Source organism: Balaenoptera borealis (genome assembly GCF_965194805.1).
Source record: "Balaenoptera borealis genome assembly, chromosome: 15".
Classification (NCBI taxonomy): Eukaryota; Metazoa; Chordata; class Mammalia; order Artiodactyla; family Balaenopteridae; genus Balaenoptera; species Balaenoptera borealis.
This window is the reverse complement of record NC_138871.1, coordinates 13,314,556-13,334,457: the sequence shown is the minus strand read 5'-3', so window position 1 is coordinate 13,334,457 and position 19,902 is coordinate 13,314,556. Positions and strand designations below refer to the sequence as shown.

The window sequence follows — 19,902 nt, the reverse complement described above, 5'->3', positions numbered from 1 at the left end:
CTCTTTATTGCTTCTGGCCAACTATGAATTAGTGGTTTAGGTTAGATTTTACTTTGGACTTTTCTTAATGACAACTCCACAGCCCCAGTGGGCCTTTTTCTCAAGGTGGGCTTGAAAGTACTTGAGATGATCTTTGGATTAACAACAAAATGCTGTGTGGAAGTTTGGGCTTTGGGAGGGCAGGGGTAGGAGTGGTCGGTGCATCTGAGCCTGTGTGGATGTGCATTGCAAGGGACTTTGGATGATTCACATCATCTCCTGGGTGTTTGGTTCTACATTTGTAGAGCAAAGGTCAAGATGAGAGCGTCTCTAGGGACCTTCCTAATTCTAAGTCTCTGTGGCCCTGGACTCTGCTCCTGACCTCTACAAGAAATACTTAAGTTGCCTACTTGTGGCTCAATTGGCTGAACTGTAGAACTGCAGAACATTAGAGATGGAAGAGGTCTGGGATCCGAAACAGAATGGTGGTCACTATTCCTCTCCTGATTCCCAGTTCCAAGTTAGGTAAAATGGGGCATATAAATGTGCATTTCTTATACCTAAGTGACTTTACATTAATTTGGTTTTGAAAACTCTCTAATATCATTGAAATAATTTGAGATACTCTGAGACCTTGTAAGAATTGGATTAACCTTGGTGTGAAGCAAAGCTACTGGCCAACTCAACTGGCCACTGATTCACTGTTGAATGAGGACATGTCAGTATAGTGAGCTGCCTCTGTGAAAGGGCTAGTGGGCGCAGAATTGCTTGCTTATCCCACCAGGACCAATACCAGAGATCACATTCAACAGTGGCCCAGGAGTTGCTCCTATGCAACTATCTAGGACATCAGTAGAGTCCTAATCTCAAGGGTATTGGTGCGTCTCATTTCCTGTGCATTGAAGACCCGGAAGGCAGACTGAAGACAATCAGGCAAGGCCAGTATGATGTGGTTAAGCTCTTGAGTTCTAATCTTGACCCTGGCGCCAAAGTGCTGTGGGACCTTGGGGACAGTTCACTTCTCTGGTGTCAGCATCCTCATTTGTGAAATGAGAAGGTCGGTCCCCTGTAGCTGGGACATATTAGGATTCTAAGCAGAGCTGTAAGCAGGATCATCTTGCCCTCCTCTCCTTCTTGCCTTTTATCCCTGCAGTAACAGCCAAAAATTGGGGTGGAGAAGAAAGGAAAGGAGGAACAAAAGATGAACAGGCACTCAGATTTTGCCAGGCTCTGTACAGTTGTTTTTATATATATTGTCACATATATTGGGCATGGCAGTGTACCCCACTTTGAGAGGCAGTTCTATAACCTTAAGTGGTCACCTCAGGGGCCTGGACCTGTAAGTTACTGCTGTTCCTCGCTTGGCTGTCACCTCCGAGCACGTGGAAGGGGCTCCCTCTGACTGGGACCTTTCTCTGGTGCTGGAACCTTCTCCTGCCTTTCACGTGGCATCTGAATCAGCCTCTCTGGGAGGTAAAGGAAATGACCATGGACTTCTCTGTAGATGCTTTCCCCGCCCTCTGCATCCTGCCCCTCTCTCTCTGGGTGATGGGTTCCCTCTGGGCAGGGAGGCCCCCTGATGTTGGGGGGATACAGGAGCATAGCTTAGGATCCAGCTTGCCAGGCTCACCACTCTTTCTGTAGTTTCTGGCCTCCTGGGTGGAAGATGCATGGCTGAGAGGCCCACAGGCTGGTCTCAGCTAGTTTGGCTTAGCTGGGTGTCAGTTGTGCAGTGGGATTTTGTCTTCAGTACATTCTGTATCTATTACATGGTGAGGTGTGTAGTGATGTAGGTAATTGGAGGGTCAGGTCTAGGCTGGAAGGGGGTTGCAATGTCATCTGCTCTTGCTAACCATCTTCAACCCCAAATCCATGTCCCCCAATAAACACAAAAGTGAACAATGCAGTGGGCTAATAAAGAGCTAGCCTTTATTTGCCTCACAGATCTCCAGGCATAAGTCTCCTCACATAAATTAGGTCTGAACCATTGGACCAAAGGTTAAGGTAAGAGGGGGCTTATAATTAGACACCGAACGGGCCAAGCTTCTGGGTAACTGAATGTGCATGTTTCTGAGAGAAGCAGTCTCCAAACTAACCAGAAATGACTATCAAGTCTTCTCTTGTTTGGAGTTTTTGCCTTATTATTTCTCCATTCCTTTGTTACGGACAATCAGTAGCTAAATGCACTGGGAGAATTGCAGGCGTGGAAGCTTTGTATGCTTTTATGATGGAACCCAGACCTCTACTGGGAGTCTATTTGAGCTGATTCCAGAGCAATTAGCTGATTGGAGCAGATTTGATGGTTATAATGAGTAGAGCAGAACTATCCAGAAAACTGTCCTTTACATCACATCTCCCCCTTTGCTGGGGGGGGAATGGAGTTTTCTCAGTGTTAGTGGAGGTCGTTATCTTTGAGACTCAATTTCTTGAAACCTTGAAGAGCATACATCCCACCCCAGATTTGATGGACTCTTCTGCTTTACCCTGCTCCAGAATTGAACTCCGGGCCCTGGGCAAGATCTCAGAAGGAGAGGAGTTGACCGTGTCCTATATCGACTTCCTTAACGTCAGCGAAGAACGCAAGAGGCAGCTGAAGAAGCAGTACTACTTTGACTGCACGTGTGAGCACTGCCAGAAAGGGCTGAAGGACGACCTCTTCCTGGGTGTGAAAGACGACCCGAAGGTACAGGCAGCCCCACTACTGGGGTGCTTCTGGGTATCTTCCCCAAGAGCCGGGCAAGGGCAGATTCCACAGCTAATCAAGGCACCACTGCCCTGGTGGACAGAGTGGGTGGTGGACAGAGCACACAGGTGGGGCCCAGCTAGCGTCCTGGTACCACTGCTTGCCAGGTGTTTGAGTTTGGGGAAGTCACTCTGTTTTCTCATTTGTAAAATAGGAATGATGGCACCCACTACAAGGGGCTGTTATGAGGATTAAACAAGATGATATATGTAAAAGGAGTGGCATAGAGAGTAGACACTCAGTAAATTTAAGTTCCTCCTTCTTGCCCCTTTGCAGGTTAAGTGATGCTGCGAATTCCATATAGAGAGACCAGATGGGCAAAGAGATTTGTTGTCGGGTTATCACAAAGATATTCCTAGTCCCATGGAAATGGGCAATGGGGAGATTGGGCAATGTTTAGATTGCTTAATATGCGTAATTCCTGAGTAACTGTTGCCTAATTGATGGTGAGACCACTGAGCATTGGAAGTCTTACCAAAGGGGATGTCAGGGGCTCTACTGAGTTGGGAGAGAGCTAGGCTGCCAGGTGTCAAAGTAGCCGATTAAAGCAGCAAGACTTTAATCACTTCCGATGATGGTAAAGCAGGAGGCTGAGACTGGAGCGGGCGCTGACTCCCCCTGGTCCATTTTCCCCCCATGGGAAGGCACACAGGTGGAGAGTCAGATGGGTCAGCATAGATGTGAGGGTCGGCTCCCTGCTGAGGGACTCAGAACAAAAGGCTCCAGCAGTTTTAGGGACCCTGAGGAGTGGGTGTTGGGGAGGAAGGTGGGGGAAGGGTGAGGAGTGGAAAAGTACTGGGTACAGAGTCAGAGTGGGGAAAAGTGTCTTCAAATCTCCCCCAGCGCCCCCTTCACAATAAGCAGGCCTTCATAGAGGCTCCTGAAGAAGACCTCAAGACCTCAGATCATCAACTATACTTCAATTAAAAATAAAAGGAGAGAGAGAGACTTAGGAATGAAGGCACCTGGGCCAGGAATGCAAATATGCGAAGAGCGTGACCTGCTAGGGGGACCTGAGTCCTTGACTGCATCTCCCTTCACAGACTGCGGGGCACTGGCCCTGCACCAAGTCCCTTGTGGGGAGGGCAGCTTTCCCCCCACCCGTGAGGCCTGCCAGGTAGAGCCTTTGGAATTGCCTATGGTCAGGTCTGAAAAATCACACATAGGTTTTTAACCGGGAGCCGTTCTCCTCGGGGAACCTAACCCAGCACTTCTATATAATTCACAGTTCACCAGAGCATTTAAGATACAAATATACTTCTGAATCAACTCAACTTCTGCATCCTAAGTGTGGGCAGAAACTTGTCTCTGGTTAGAGCAAAGGCTACAAGCAAAACTGACTTCTAGGTTCAGATGGTGGGACCCCTCTCAATAACTTCATTACCCAGTGGTGTCAGTGTTACTGTCCAGATAACTCTATTCCCCCACTTGATTCACCTCTCTTTCATTTTCTGGCTATTTGAGGCTTCTTTTGCCACTAACTTGTTTTTGTTCTTAATATATAATATTTTTTACCCTTTGGCCAAGCAGTTCTAAGAATTTACCCTGCAGATATACTTGCATATGTGCACAGAAATATATGTGTAAAGAGATAGTACATTATGGCATTGTTGGGAACAACAAAATATTGGAAAAAAGCTAAATAACCACCAATAGGGAAATATTTAAGTTAAGAAAATAAACTAATGAGGTAGATCTTTGTGTACAGACATGGAATGAGCTCTATTTCTTTTTTTTATCATTTATAATTTTTTAAAATTGAAGTATAGTTGATTTACAGTGTTGTGTTAGTTTCTGGTGTACAGCAAAGTGACTCAGTTATACATACATACATATATTCTTCTTCATATTCTTTTCCATGACGATTTATTACAGGATATTGAATATAGTTCCCTGTGCTATACAGTAGGACCTTGTTGTTTATCATTCTACATGTAATAATTTGCATCTGCTAGTCTCAAACTCCCAATACTTCCCTCTCCCATCCCCCTCCCCCTTGGCAGCCACAAGTCTCTACTCTATGTCTGTGAGTCTGTTTCTGTTTCATAGATAAGTTCATTTGTGTCATATTTTAGATTCCACATATAAGTGGTATCATATGGTATTTGTCTTTCTCTTTCTGACTTACTTTGCTTAGTGTGATAATCTCTAGGTCCATCCATGTAGCTGCAAATCACATTATTTCATTCTTTTTTATGGCCGAGTAATATTCCATTGTATATATGTACCACATCTTCTTTATCCATTCATCTGTCGATGGACATTTAGGTTGTTTCCATGTCTTGGTAATTGTAAAAGTTGAGCTCTATTTCTTAAGGGAAAAGAGTTAAGGGGCTGAACATTGACATATGAATTCGTTTCCTAGGGCTGCCATAACACAGTACCCCAAACTGGGTGGCTTACAATAGAAATGTATTGTTTCTCAGTTCTGGAGGCTAAAATCTGAAATCAAGGTCTTGGCAGGGCTGGTTCCTTTTGAGGGCTGTGAAAGAAGGATCTGTTCTAGGCCTCTTTCTTTGGCTTGTAGCTAGCCCTGGGCCTTTTCACATGGTCTTCTCCTCATGTGTCTCTTTCTCTTCACCTGGCACTGTTTTTTAAGAACACCAGTGCTGTTGGATTAAGGGCCCACCCTACTTGAGTATGACCTCATCTTAACAAATTACATCTGCAATGACCCTATTTCTAAATAAGGTCAGATTCTGAGGTACTGGGGGTTAAGACTGCAACATAGGAATTTAACTTTGGGGGGATGAAATTCAACCCATAACACTGTGTATGCTACCATCTATGAAAATTAAAATTAAATTTATTAAATTATTTAAATTAAAAGGGACACATGCGCTCACACAGATTCACTCACCCCACATGGGTGTGCAAGCAGAGTCAGTCTCTAAACAGACAGAAGTAGGAGGAGGAATCTGTAACCAATGGATCAACAATGCCTAGTGTGGAGAAGTTGAGAGTCATCCCTCCCAGGCAGGATACAAAACAGTCAGGAATGTGTTCCTTATAGGAACAACCCCATTTTCACAGAATCAAAGGTTCTGTTTTCCAGGAAATGTGTATTGACACGTATGAGTGGGTCACTGAACACAGTACCACAGGAGCTACAGAAAAGAATAAGCTACTGTGTCCACCCTCACCCTGACCTTCCAGAACCTGCAGGATAACATGTGTCTTATCAGCAAGCCAGCCAGCCTTCCCTCCTGGTGCCTGGCCCTGAGTATTTTTTTCATAACTTGCTTCCACCACTACCTAATTTTTTAAAGAGGCCAGACCCTCTTTTCTCCCTTCAGAAATTAAGTGAAACAACTGTGTAGTCATTTCTCTAAATTTTTCAATATTTACCTGGCAATTCCAATAGTTAAATAAGTGATGTGTGGCTGTTAGTTCTGTCCCTTCACTTTAGATACGCTTACCAGCTGGTGACTGTATGCCCACGTCTTTCAGTCTGAATTAGCAGAGCTGACATCTCTCTTGATATAAAACATTGATGATTTCTGCTTGAACTGACCTGGATTCAAAGCAAAAGCTGTCTATTTATATCACATTGGGTTTCTCTGTTAAAATAAATAATTCAAAATAAAAATGACTCAACCAAAACAAGTAAGCAGAATAAAAAATTGAGTATAACTTTCTAAAAGCAAATGCATCTGAAGGCATAATAAAAAGCCATTATATTGTAATGGAAAGAATACTGAAGAATTAGGAGGCCTGTGTTCTAGTTCTGGCTGTGACCCTGAACGTCTGAGCTTGGGCAAGTCTCTTCCTTGTGGGTCTCAGTTTCCTCATCTGTAAAGTGGAGCATTGGACTAACTTATTAACAGTTCCTTCAAGCTTTTCTATCTATGATGTCATCACAGTTGCTTTTCTTTCTTTATTTAAATAATGCTTTATCCCAGCCTGATAAGCTCTTTTCTATACACCAGCCTTTGTGACTCATCTTCAAACCTTAAATTGGCATCAAAATTGTTTCTGACTCCTATGTATATATTATAAATAACTAAATAAATATAATAAAAACATACACATATAGACCTGCATAAAAATAAAAACCAAATATTTTAAAAATGAGAAAATAACACCAATTTCCCCCGATTGTAGCTTTGGACCCTCCTTGTTTAGGCTGTTTGGTTCTTTCTCTCTCTCTCTCTCTCTCTCTCCAGCCTTCAGCTATGGTTTTCACCATAGGAATGTTCCAGTTTTTCAAGGTTGGGGATCTAATGTCCCTCTTTCCCTCCCCTCCTCTGGCTTCTACCCCTTCTCCTCTGGCTCCTTTCTCTTCCTCCCTGTTTTCTATTAATTGCGGTGCTCCTGGAGAGCGGACCCTCTTTCTGTGGGGTTCCTTAAACACTATCTGCAGATCAGGTTTTCCTGCCTTTACTCCGAAAAGGGAGCCAAGTGGAACAGCCCATTTCCCTTCTCGGAATAGCTTTATCACATGTTGCATGTGTCAGTTAACAACCTTTCAGCCAGGTTGTTTTGAGAACCTTGGCAGTTGCCTCCTTGAAAAAATTTAATTCCCTTCCAGAGCTTAAAGTAACGCTCTTCCTTACAACATCAAATTGAGCAAGGCTTTTATTAACACCTAACAGCTTGGTATTCCCTGAATTTACCCTGCAAGATATTGATTACTCCAGAAGATTCACTGAGAATTTTGAGTTTTAAAGACAATGGAACTTAACAGTAGATTGGAGACTAGATGTCTCCATAAACTAGATGTGATTTTATGAGCCAACACTTGGGCAACAAACTACAGGTGAAACTAAAGATGTACGTTAGATGGATGGGTGACGCACCTCCGAACCACCAGTCACAGAACTCCACACAACCAGGCAAGATATGGACTCCTCTTACTAATGTGCTTGATTCAAACGGGCTAAGGAAAGCAGACACACACTGAAATGACTGGTCTTGGGACCAAGACATGGTCTGCTAACTAACAGAGTGCTGAGTAGCACTCGGGCGGGAAGCCAACGTTCAGGTCGTCAGGCAGGAAGGCAAACAGAAGCCAGAAATCTCAGCCAAATCAAAGGTCAAGGCGAAAGTTAAGACAGGAGTGAGACCTGCCAGAAGAAGTCAGAGCACTGATGGATGCATCAAATGTTGGAGTCAGGCTGTGAGACAATTACAGAAACAAATACAGAAGAATTGCAGGGAGGCCCAGATACAGAAGGATATGGAAATGAAGGTGGTCAGAATTTTAGGGATAATCAAGAACTCTGCAGAAGCCAAAGTAGGTGAGGTGAGGAGAAGAATAAATATAATCCCACTTCCTTAAGTGATCTTGACCCTGAAGCAAGCTGTCCTGGGTTCGGGTTCTCCTATTACAAGATGGACACTGTGGAACTGGCTCAAGATAGCTGGGAGCCTGAGGGAAGACCCTTGATCTCCATGTATTAGGGGGCTGTATTTTTAAGGGAACAGATGCCCATTCTCCTGTTACTTTTTGGTAGTTTAGTGACTGTGACCTCACAAAATAATGTGAGCAGCAGATATAAACACAGCTGTTGATCCCGATTCTTTGTGGTGAAAAAATTGGACGACCAGAGAACTGATTAAATTATTCTAGTTTTGTACAGTGGAAAACTCTAGTTATTAAAAAGGCAATAGAGGTATTTTTATATTTATATGGGAAAATATCCACAATCTACTGCATGAAAAAAAAACAGGCAATAGACAGAAATATGTTATTATGCCAGTTAGAAAAAGATTGATGCTATTGACATATGCACTCATGCATGTGTGTACATGAGGACTGCAATTCAGCCAGAACACACTGATACTGTCATATACACATACTCTTTGTTGATGTGTCTGTGCCTTTGATTGGTCAGTGCCTTTCCTGTACCAGTTGTTAAATAGTTTAAATATTTTTCCTCTGTATACTCATTGGAAAATACTCCTCAACGTACTGTGTCCATCTTTGTGTGGGTTCTGGGGATTTCTACTTTTTTCTCCATACTTTTTAATATGTTTTAATTTTTTACAGTTTGCATATGTTAATTTTACAGTCAGAATAAATAATAAAGGTATTTTTATTTTGGAAAAAAGTTATATTAGATTTGCCCAAGCAAAAAAAAATCTTTTTTTCAGAAAAGAACTTCTCTTTCTTTAGTATTTTTTTTTTTTTTTTGCTGTTGAGTTTTTTTGGGTTTTTTTGCCACGTGGTATGCGGGATCTTAGTTCCCTGACCAGGGACCGAACCTGTGACCCCTGCAGTGGAAGCGAGGAGTCTTAACCACTGATCTGCCAGGAAAATCCCCCCAGAAAAGAACTTCTGATATGGATAAACATAGCAAGCAAACTTTTCCTTTGGTCGTTGAGAAATTTGGCACTTTTTCTTCAAAATTATTGTGCCTTCATGGGAACTGGCTTCTTAATTATGGTACCTCAAATATCAAAACCTCATTTTCTTTTTACAAGATCACTAGACTGCTTAGGCAAACATAGGGAGCCTGGTAGGTCTAGATTTCACAGCTGACAAGTTCTCTCATGATATCCTTTTGGTCTAGACAAGGAAATATAGACTGGATGCAGAGACACTTGGAAGGGTTGACAGCCCATAGCCACAGGGCCCTCTTTAATGAGCTCCAATGGCAAACTGGAGTATGATATTTTTTGGTCAAGTCCCCGGCCTCTGTCCTCAACCACTGGACCACCAGGGAAGTCCTGATCTATAGGGACCTTGAGCGGCATTTATAGAACTGAAGCATTCAATGAAGAAGGCATTAATCTTGTACTACAGTGAATGTCAAAGGTGGCAGCTGTTCAAAGGTGCAGTGGGTTGCCTCACAAAGGGGTCTCCAACTCAATGTCCCTCCCTTTCCCAGCCCTCTCAGGAGGTGGTGAAGGAGATGATACAATTCTCCAAGGATACGCTGGAAAAAATTGACAAGGCTCGCTCCGAGGGTTTGTACCACAAGGTAAGAATTCATTTTTATAGGGGGTGGGGGTGGGGAGGAGGGCAGAAAGATTTTCTAGTAAAGGAGGGAAATGGTGGTGGTGGAGGGGTGAAGATGGAGAGGCTACGAAACAGGTTGTTTTTCTGGAAGATGTCCCTTGGCTGAGACCATGACTCTTCTTGCCCTTAAGCATTTAGCACCTTTTAGGGGTGTGTTCTCAGTGACCGTTCAACTCACTGAAACTGGGTTTGAGGAGAGCACAGGCAGCCTGACAGATGTCCTGGGGCTGGGGATGTCTGTGATATCAGGGATGGAGGAATGGAAATGGCAGTGGGTGTCTTGCTTTCTCGTGTCCTGGCTACAGTTTCCAGATCTACTAACTGTGCATTCAACCCTGGCTCTAGAAACACCAGGAGTTCTCAACCGGCTGTACACTAGAATCACTGAAAATATCCTGATGCTCAGGACAATTCCTCCAGAATCTCTAGGAGTGGGACCCAGACATCAAGATTTTTAAAGCTCCCAAGTGATTTCAACAACCACCTAAAGTGGAGACCCACTGCCAACACTGACCTGCAGAGCATGTGCTTGCACTGAATTCACTCAGGCAGCTTGTTGGAAATACAGATTCCCGTGTCTCACCCCCTAAGGTGTGATTCGTCTAGTCTGCAACAGAACACAGGGACCATGAATCAGTATTTTTTCCCCCAAGCTCTTTAAACAATTTGGTAGCTGGGTTTGGATGGCACTAGGGCATGGCAATGTGGGAGATGAATTTCTGTTCATTTCTATCTGCTTTTCTCTTATCTTCATTCGCCTCCTTTCCTCACTCATTCTTTGCCCATTTTTGAGCCCTTACTGGGGTGACCAACACACGACATGCTCCTTGCCTCCCAGGAGTTCTGTCGGGTTGCGGGGAGAGAGTCCCATGAACAAAGCGTTGCTGTACAGTATGGAAAATCTATGGCAGAGGCTCGAGGTAGGGGCTGGAGCGCCTGATTCCATTCCTCTGTCCTCTTCTTCGTTTGTCCTCTTCTCTGCTCAAGCTTGGGAGGGTCGGGTGCAGGGCTGGACGCTGCCCGTGGGCTTAACGAGGATTGTCTTCAGGACGGATTGTTTGCCAACTCACACTTTGTCACGCCCCTACCCAGCTGCCCCATGGGCCTCTGGGAGAGTCTCAGAGAAAATTGGTTTCCACGCATTTGAAATGGAAAGAATTGTGTGACATTTCTCCCATGAGGGTGGCAAGGGAAGGAGAGGAGAACTCTGAACCACTACAATCTAGAGACCACCTGACTTTGTAGGGTGTAACTGAAGATATGTCTACACATGAATCAGTCGGAAAAGCCTGACTATAAAGCCGCTTGTGGTCGGGCCCATCTTCTTCCTCACCAGGACCTATGTGGCCTCCTCCTGATGGGTCGCCCGGCCTCTCTCTCTGCCAATCCATCCTGTACGCTTCGAGCAGGGCATGACTGTCCAACGTCACTGTGCATAAGGGCCACCCAGGGGCAGAGGTGAAGGATGTCAGGGTCCCTCCCCCGGATATTCAGTTTCAATTGGTCTGGGGTAGGACTCAGACATCGGGATTTAAAAAAGCTCTCCAGATGACTCCAAAGCACAGCCAGGATGCAGAATCATGGGAATGATGGTTAAGATAAAGCTCCACTGCTTGATTTGAATGCTTGCTCCATTGCTCACTTTCTGTGTAACTTTGGCAAAGCACTTGCCCCTCTGTGCTTCAGTTTTCTCGTCTGGGAGAATGGGAATATTAGTAGGGCCTATCTCATTGCGTTGTTGTGAGACGAAGTACGTATATATGTATGAACATGGCTTTCATAACTCCCTACTGGCTTCTATGATAACTCCTCATTCTGCCATGTCAGCTGTGTCTCCCACGGTTACCCTTGCCATCCCTACATCTTAAGCCAAACAGGACCATTTTGCTAAAAGCGATGCTTTCCCTTCTCTGCCGGCAATTTCCTCAAGCTTCGAAGAGCGAGTGTCCAATGCCACCGTGATGCTGCCATATGTGAATTAAGCATGTGCTCTGGTGCAGGGATAACGGACAGGGCCTGTGTCTCCTAGGTTGTGAAATTATGCCGGGAGTGCCTGCAGAAGCAGGAGCCAGTGTTTGCTGACACCAACATCTACACGCTGCGGATGCTGAGTACCGTTTCCGAGGTCCTCTCCTACCTGCAGGCCTTTGAGGAGGCCTCACACTACGCCAGGAGGATGGTGGATGGCTATATGTAGGTGACAATCCTCCTGGAAATGTGTCTGTTCCAGGGATGGCAAAGGGATGGCGTACATCTTGCTACCTCTCCCTCCTGCGCCCACAGCAGGCATCAGTAACGGATCACTCTCCTCTTTATAACTGAGTCTTTTTATCATGGTGTTCTGAGCAATCATGTCCAAATAACCAGATCTGATACCTGAGATGAAATCTATGTATCACCCCTGGTCTTTCCCAAATCCTCCAGCTTGTCTATCATGTGGGAGGCATCTTCTGCTTGTGATTTCCTTAAGGCTAAATCTGGCTTGATTTTAAGTGCTTCGAAAGGTATTTTTCCCCCCTAACAATCAATAGAGGCAATCTTGTCAGCTTTAGATTTTATTTAAAAAAAAAAAAGAGGAACTTCCCTGGTGGTCCAGTGGTAGAGACTCCTCGCTTCCACTGCAGGGGGAGTGGGTTCAATCCCTGGTTTGGGAACTAAGATTCCACATGCTTCACAGCAAGGCGCAAAAAAAAAAAAAAAAAAAAAAAAAAAAAAGAGGTGTCAGCCATTCTTGCTTATAAATTGTAAAAGGCAACTCCTTTGCCTTCCCTCTGCTAATGTCCTCTCTTGCCTTATGTGTCCACATTGGCATGTGAATTTGTATTTCTGGCCAAATGAATACGTTGGCATAAGAAAGTTGCATTTTTTTTGAGTGGATGTTACTCATCAACAAAATCTGGGAAAACGGTACAACATGCAAAAAGGAAGTCCTGTTAAGAGAGTGCCAAGGAGGTGAAAATACAACTCTGTCCCAAGAAGGACATTCAAATTATTTTTTTTCCCCTGAACTTCCTAGCCCTTTCAAAGGAGATGGCTGGGGAGCCCCTGAAGGCTCCCAGCTCCTTGTACTCCAGTTCCAAGTACAATCCTGACCCCGTTTCCCCATTAGGACTCGGCGCAGTTGCCTAGGTCAGAGTCTCAGCTCTTGCAGCCTCACTGCGTGGGGTGTTTGGCATCTCACCGCATCTCTGTGTGCCTTAGTCTCCCTTGATGGCTGATACCGCACAGCTCTGGTGGGAGGGTATATGGACTTAATCAGTGAGGTCACTTTATAAGTTGTCAAATGTTGTGCAGATAAAAGGTAGGTTGGGAATATGTGTTATCATTACTTGCTCTGCCCCTACAGGAAGCTGTATCACCCCAACAATGCCCAGCTGGGCATGGCCATCATGCGGACAGGGCTGACCAACTGGCATGCTGGCAACATTGAGGTGGGGCACAGCATGATCTGCAAAGCCTACGGCATTCTCCTGGTGACACACGGACCCTCCCACCCCATCACCAAGGACTTAGAGGCAAGTGGCTTCTTGGGGCAGGTCTGGGCTCTCTGAAGATGAAAGCTGAGTGCTAGACTCTGCTTTTGGAAAGACCCTAGATTGCCTGCTAGACCAGAAGGGAATTCAGAAATGCTTAGTCCACTCCCCTTGTTTTACATCTGAGAAAACTGAGGCCCAGAGAAGGGGAGTAACCTGTCCTTAGTCACAAAGCGAGTGGATGGCAAAATTGAGACTCGAACGCTGGGATGCTCCAAGCCTGACTTTGGTGTCATAGAATGTATGTCAGTACATTAAGCTTGTCAAATACAAGTGTTTGTCATTGTATTCACTGCTCTAACCTCAGCCCCTCAACGAAGCCTGGCCCTTGATGAATATTTCTTGAATTAACATATGGGAGAATGAGGGTTTTTCTATGTGTCACATGCTGTAATCTTCCCGGCCGTTGTAAAGTACAAGGGAATCTCACCCATTTCATGTATGAGGAAACTGAGGGCTGAAGGGATTAAGTCACTTGCCTGATGGCCCACAGTGTTGATGGGACTTAAGTGCAGGAACCAGGGCTCAAATCCAGGTCCCCACCTAGCAGTTCCTAAGAACAAACATTCTCTGCTGAAAGCATTCCCTCAAGCTACTCTCTCAGGGGTCTGACTCCCTCTTCCTAACAAATGGAGTCCACTGTCAGGACCTTAGACTCGCAGTGTGTGAGTGTGTGTGTGTGTCCTCTGAGGAGGTACAGCTGAATCTCAGTGGCTGGGAGCCGCTTACCCCATAGTCTGTCATTTCCAAAAGGGCCAAGGTAGGTCAGAAACCAACACATCCTGGGGGCTTGTCATCACTGTTTTCGGTGTATCCGCGTCCCACAGGCCATGCGGATGCAGACGGAGATGGAGCTGCGCATGTTCCAACAGAACGAGTTCATGTACCACAAGATGCGCAAGGCAGCCCTGAACAACCAGCCCATGCAGGTCATGGCTGAACCCAGCAAGGAGCCGGCGCCGGCTCTGTTCCACAAGAAGCAATGAGGACCTGCCTGGTGGGAGAGGGGCGCCGTGGCTGGGGAACTGGGGAGACATTCTGGAGGTGGTGGGTTTCTGGGGAGACCCTTGATGAGGAAATCAGCATAACGCTCAGCCTTGTTGCTGCGGGAATGTCCTACTCTTTTTTTCCCAGTGTCATTTCGGTTCGTTTCAACTCAGTTCAATTCAATTTAACTCTATCCCAGACCAGTCCAACTCCTCCTACAACTATTTATTGGGATAAATATTTATAGGGATAAAGAAGCTCCAAATGTAGCTGGAGAGGCAAAATGTAAACAATTAAAGCACAGTGTGATAATAAATGCAATGGTAAACTCTATGGAGAGAGGGGGTACAGTGGAGGGCATGTGTTTGGTGTGTGTGTGTAGTGGTGAGGGTGTCATGGAGGAGATGACAGCTGAGCTAAGGGTGGCAGGTACCTGGAGTCTCAGGTGGCCGCTCACCTATCTGTGCAGGTGTCTCTGGAATATTCAGGATTTGCTGACTGGGATGGGTGATGTTCATTTTCCTCAGGCGAGTGTGGAGTTATGAAGAAGAGGCTGTCTTTGGGCCTTTTAGGTCCTACTCAGAGAACTGAAACTTCTTCAGAAGGGCACGTACGCAGAAGGAGGGCTTTGCCCAAACCACTTGAGGCCTCAGTTTAAAGTCTGGGTTCCCAGCATTATTTTGAAACTACTTTTGGAACACAGAGAGGGAGTGTTTCCTTTCCACACCCTCCCTGCCAAGCCTTGTGATTCCCGTGACGTGGGGCTACTTGGATAATAGCTGAGATTTTTCTGGCCATTGGCCTCCTAGGATTGAAGAAGTCTCTTCAGGGTGAAGCTGAGGGAGAAACTTGGAAACCCACATACCTGATGATCATGGGTCCAGTGGAATTGGCCTTTGGGTCTTTTATTTTGTCACATGTGCCTGGGTGGTCTTTACCAGCTTAGACTTCATCACTGGCCCCCAGTAAATCTCTATTTTTTAGTAATGAATAATTATGACTTCCCTTGCTTGATTTCTTTCATTGTCCATTCCCTGGGTCCTCTGCTTTTCTTACCAGAAGGAATGTCTAGTCTGGACTCTGCACACCTAGGTGAGGACCTCTTTGGGAGTGTGACCAACTTGCCCTCATCTCCTGGGAGGCTGCTCTGGTTTCCACCCAAGAGTGTGGGTCTTGGGAATCAACCAATCTAGTTGTCCCATTGTCCTGTTATCTTCTGGGATCCCAAACTTCTCACAAATGTTTTGGGGAATCCTGGACAAAAGCCCCCCATTTGAGAGTGTCACCAAGTCTTCTACACTCTCTGGGGCCACCCTTGACCCCAGAGCTCTAGCTAACATCTTGAGGTCAGGTGATCCCATCAGGCCCCATATTTGTCATCTGTGCCTAAAGTGTCAGTTCCTCCATCCCCACCCTTTCATCCTCAGAATGATCCACTGCTTCCCTTGTAACCTGACCAACAGCTCTGTCAATGTGCCAAAAACTTTGTACAAAAACTCCGCAAAGGTGCCACCTCTTTGCAGAATACTGGTACCTGGCACTTGGCTCTTCATTGAGGACACCTGCTTCTTCAGAACTTTCACAGGGAGACTGACAGTTCTTCCAAGCTCATGTAAGGATGGCACCAGCCCTCTGCCGGGGACCTAACTGTGCCAGTTCAAATGGTCCCTCTTCTATCCTCATATGAAACCTTCCCCCAAACCTCTTCCCTTCTTTGTCACTGTCACCTGCCACACCGCTGGTCATTCCCCCACATTCATGGTCTTCTTTTCCATCCCCTCTTCCTCAAATTTGGTGTCTTCGAAGTCCGCTTTCACAAACCATCTAAACCACTTGTTTTACAGATTCTTTATTTACTCAATTCCAGGTGTCTTTCCATTTCCTCCATTAAAACCCTCTCTTAGTTACACTCTGGACACTGTCATCACCCATAATTTCTCCATGTTTTGGCCGCCCTCTGTGGCATGCGGGATCCTCGTTCCCCGACCAGGGATCGAACCTGTGCCCCCGCACAGTGGAAGGGCAGAGTCTTAACCACCGGACCGCCAGGGAATTCCCAATTTCTTCATTTTTGATGTCTAACTCTGGTCATGGCTTCCCATCTGTTCACTTCCCTTTTTCCTCCACCCCTGATAACTAGATGACATCGTATTTTCTCCAGTGTGTCACCCTCCTCCTGTCTTCACATCCTTCCGGATAACCAGGGCATCAGCCTCTTTTCCTTTTTGCCCATCCCCCATTCCTACTCGGCAGAGTCCAGGCCTGGATGAATCCAGCTGTCTTGTTTTTCCTCTGTTGCACCTGGAGGTCTGAGCACAGCCAGGAAAAGGGCACCTCTCAGCCCAGGCACCTCCATGGCCTCCTCTCCAACCTCAGCTGGCCTTGGGGTGCAGCCCAGGCGTGCTCCTGTGCTTCTCATTGGCTCTCCCTTTGCCCAGTGGTTATTTCAGGTCTTCACTTCTGTCCTCGAGCGAGTCCTCTGCTTTCAGCAGAACCCCATCTCCTGCTTCATGGAGAGGCCAGGAGATGGGATTCCTCAATTTCCTCTTCCCACGTTCACACATGTTGTGTCTGTGCTCATCCTTCCCGCTTCCTTCTCACACCCGTGGAATGGGAGCCCCTCTCCTCCAAAGCCAAACTCTCCACCTGTGCTTTGGACCCCATCCTGTCCTAGGTCCTTGGGGCCTTGCTTCCCGTTTATTCCTTCTCACCCTGGATTCTTCACATTTCTCTGTCTACTGGCTTCTTCAAAGCAGTTAATAGACGTGCTGGGGACACTTTGATCATAATCTTCAAGGCTGAGTATTTTTTAAAAAGGCTTTGTCTCCCACAGTTATTATCTGCCTTTCTTTACTTTCCATTTCTTCCTGAACCCACTGCAGCCTGGCTTCCTGAGTCCATGAACGTGGTTCTTCCCATGGTTGACTCTCGTGGGGACTTTTCAGCCCTCGTGTTATTTGGCTTCTCTGCCTCAGCTGGCATCACAGCCCTTGATTTCCAGGCACCATATCCTTGCGATGATCCTCTAATGAGGTTTCTCCCCTGGCCCCGTTTCTCTCCTGCCCCTGATAGGCTGGCATTTCCTGGAGCTGGTTTTGTTCATTCTGGTCACTCTCAGTTTGTCCTCATCTCTCTCTGCACACCCTCCCCCATGAACTCAGTCAGGCCCTTCGTTTAATCACTGCCTTGAGGCTGATGTCCTTAAATCTGTATCCCTTGACCTTGCTCTTGAGCACCAGCCCCGCCTACCCTCTTGAACGTTCTGCAGGCACATCAAACTTGGCGTGTCCAAAAGGAAGCTCTTTCTCATTCCTTTCTCTCCACCCCGACACCTGTTCCTCCTTAGCGCTGCCCTCTTTCCACCCCTGAGGAGAACATCTGACTTCTGTTCTAGTCACTGCCTGAGTATCTACCGCATCTGAGACGTTAGTCAGGTCCACTCAGTCACGGGTCCCCGGGTGACCCATGTTTTCCTGTGCCTCTCTGAGATTTGAAACATTCTCTCTAAAATACCCGAAACCTGCCAACTCAGATTCATCGTTCAACACCCACTTTGGAAATCACCCCTTCTGTGAAGTCTTCCCTGAAAGCCTTAGATTCAGCTGGCTGCCTGTCTGAGTCTGTCATATTATCCTTGAATCTCCCATCATCACACTCCCCTCATGGCCTTAGATTTGCCTTTTCACTTGTCTGCCTCCACCATCAGATTGTGAGCCTCTGGAGGGCAGGAGCTTTGTTCCTTTATTCATCTTTCTATCCCCAGAACCTAGCACAGGTCCTGGGACATAGTAGGTGGTCAGTTAATGTGTATTGAATGAATGAATGAATGAATAAGTGAATGAATTTGCTTAGATCAGAGCAGAAGAGACATGAAACTGTGTATCTCGAGTTTTTATGTTACCGCAGTCCACAGAGGCCATTAAATTTTCTGTATTTCCAAGCAAATGTGTGTGGCTTCTTTCTTTCTGACAGTCTATTCATAGAACCCTCTGTCATGATGGAAATGTGTTCTATCTGTGGCCAATACAGTAGCCACTAGCATCATATGACAATGGAGAACTTGAAATGTGTCTAATATGAGTGAAAAACTGAACTTTTAATTATTTCATTTCAATTATAATAGCCAATGTGGTTAGTGGTTACTGTATTAGACGGTGCAGTTTTAGAGAATACTTCAGTGTAGTTCTCAAGATTATGGACACTGACACAAATTAAGTTCATATCAGCTCTCCTGATATTAGCTAGATGACCTTGGACTGGTTATCTCATCCATGCCTCAGTTTCCTTATTTCTACTTAGCACATAGTGTTGCTATAAGAATTACATTTTTGGGCTTCCCTGGTGGTACAGTGGTTAAGAATCCACCTGCCAGTTCAGGCAACACGGGTTTGAGCCCTGGTCCGGGAAGATCCCACATGCCGCGGAGCAACTAAGCCCGTGTGCCACAACTACTGAGCCTGTGCTCTAGAGCCCACGAGCCACAACTACTGAGCCCACGTACCATAACTACTGAAGCCCGTGCGCCTAGAGCCCGTGCTCTGCAACAAGAGAAGCCACTGCAATGTGAAGCCCGTGCACCACAATGAAGAGTAGCCCCTGCTCGCCACAGCTAGAGAAAGCCCACGTGCAGCAACAAGAACCTAATGCAGCCAACAATAAAAAATAAATTAATTAATTAAAAAAAAAGCATTACATTTTTTAAATGTAAGGCTCTTAGAACAGTGCCTGGCCCATCATAAATGGTCCATGAGCATTCCAACCATGCTTCTATTAGGATGTCCCTTCTCCTACTAAGAAAGTGGAGGTGAAGGGTAGAGACAAGCCATGTCCAACTTGCCTCCTTTCTCTTCCTCATTCACCCAGCTTGAACCTATGATGGTGCAGCATTTCCCGACCCACAATGGTTTGCTGGTAAACATTCAGCAACAAAGTTGTGAAGAACCCTGATTGGTAACATTTGCTGATTTTTCTCAGTGTAAATATTCTCACCATGGCCAGTGTCAAGCTCCCAAGCTGTATGTTGAGTCAGGAGCTGGTCCTAGCTGCGTCCAGTACCCCATGCGACCCATGCCAGGCAGTTGGCCCCTTGCTGGGGCCCTTCTGAACTGGAGAAGGAATCCCTGCCCTTCTCTGGGAATAAAAGCTCTCGGTTTGTGACCCTAGAGATGCTGGTAGTCAGACTCACTGCTGCCTGGAAAGTTCTGGGAGAACATAGCTGGCATCGAGGGAGAAAAAGGAGTTGACAAGGAGAGTGAGAAGTATTGATGACATTCTTGTAAGGCTTTGGCTCCACTCCTGCTTGACAGTTACATGAGTCAGTGAACTACCCCCTCCCACCTTTAATTTTGGCCTAAGCCAGTTTAAGTGGGTTTCTTTTTCTTTTTTAAATTTTAATTAATTAATTTATTGGCTGCGTTGGGTCTTCGTTGCTGCACGCAGGCTTTCTCTACTTGTGGCGAGAGGGGGCTACTCTTCATTGCGGTGCACGGGCTTCTCATTGTGGTGGCTTCTCTTGCTGCGGAGCTTGGCCTCTAGGTGCATGGGCTTCAGTAGTTGTGGCACGTGGGCTCAGTAGTTGTGGCTCACAGGCTCTAGAGCGCAGGCTCAGCAGTTGTGGCGCACGGACTTAGTTGCTCCGCGGCATGTGGGATCTTCCCAGACCAGGGCTTGAACCTGTGTCCCCTGCCTTGGCAGAT

At 46.0% G+C, this 19,902-nt stretch overlaps 1 protein-coding gene across 2 annotated transcripts in view; it reads left to right on the top strand.

Annotated features, from left to right (window-relative positions):
• SMYD1 (SET and MYND domain containing 1) overlaps positions 1-18,151 on the top strand; it is a 39,300-nt gene extending 21,149 nt beyond the window's left edge. For both annotated transcript variants that reach the window (XM_082357867.1, XM_082357868.1), the window contains 5 exons: positions 2,473-2,662; positions 9,556-9,648; positions 11,716-11,879; positions 13,033-13,201; positions 14,047-18,151. In XM_082357867.1, coding sequence (XP_082213993.1) covers positions 2,473-2,662; positions 9,556-9,648; positions 11,716-11,879; positions 13,033-13,201; positions 14,047-14,205 — 775 coding nt within the window. In that variant the 3' untranslated portion in view covers positions 14,206-18,151. The remainder of the gene's footprint in view (positions 1-2,472; positions 2,663-9,555; positions 9,649-11,715; positions 11,880-13,032; positions 13,202-14,046) is intronic.
• Positions 18,152-19,902: the final 1,751 nt, after the last annotated feature.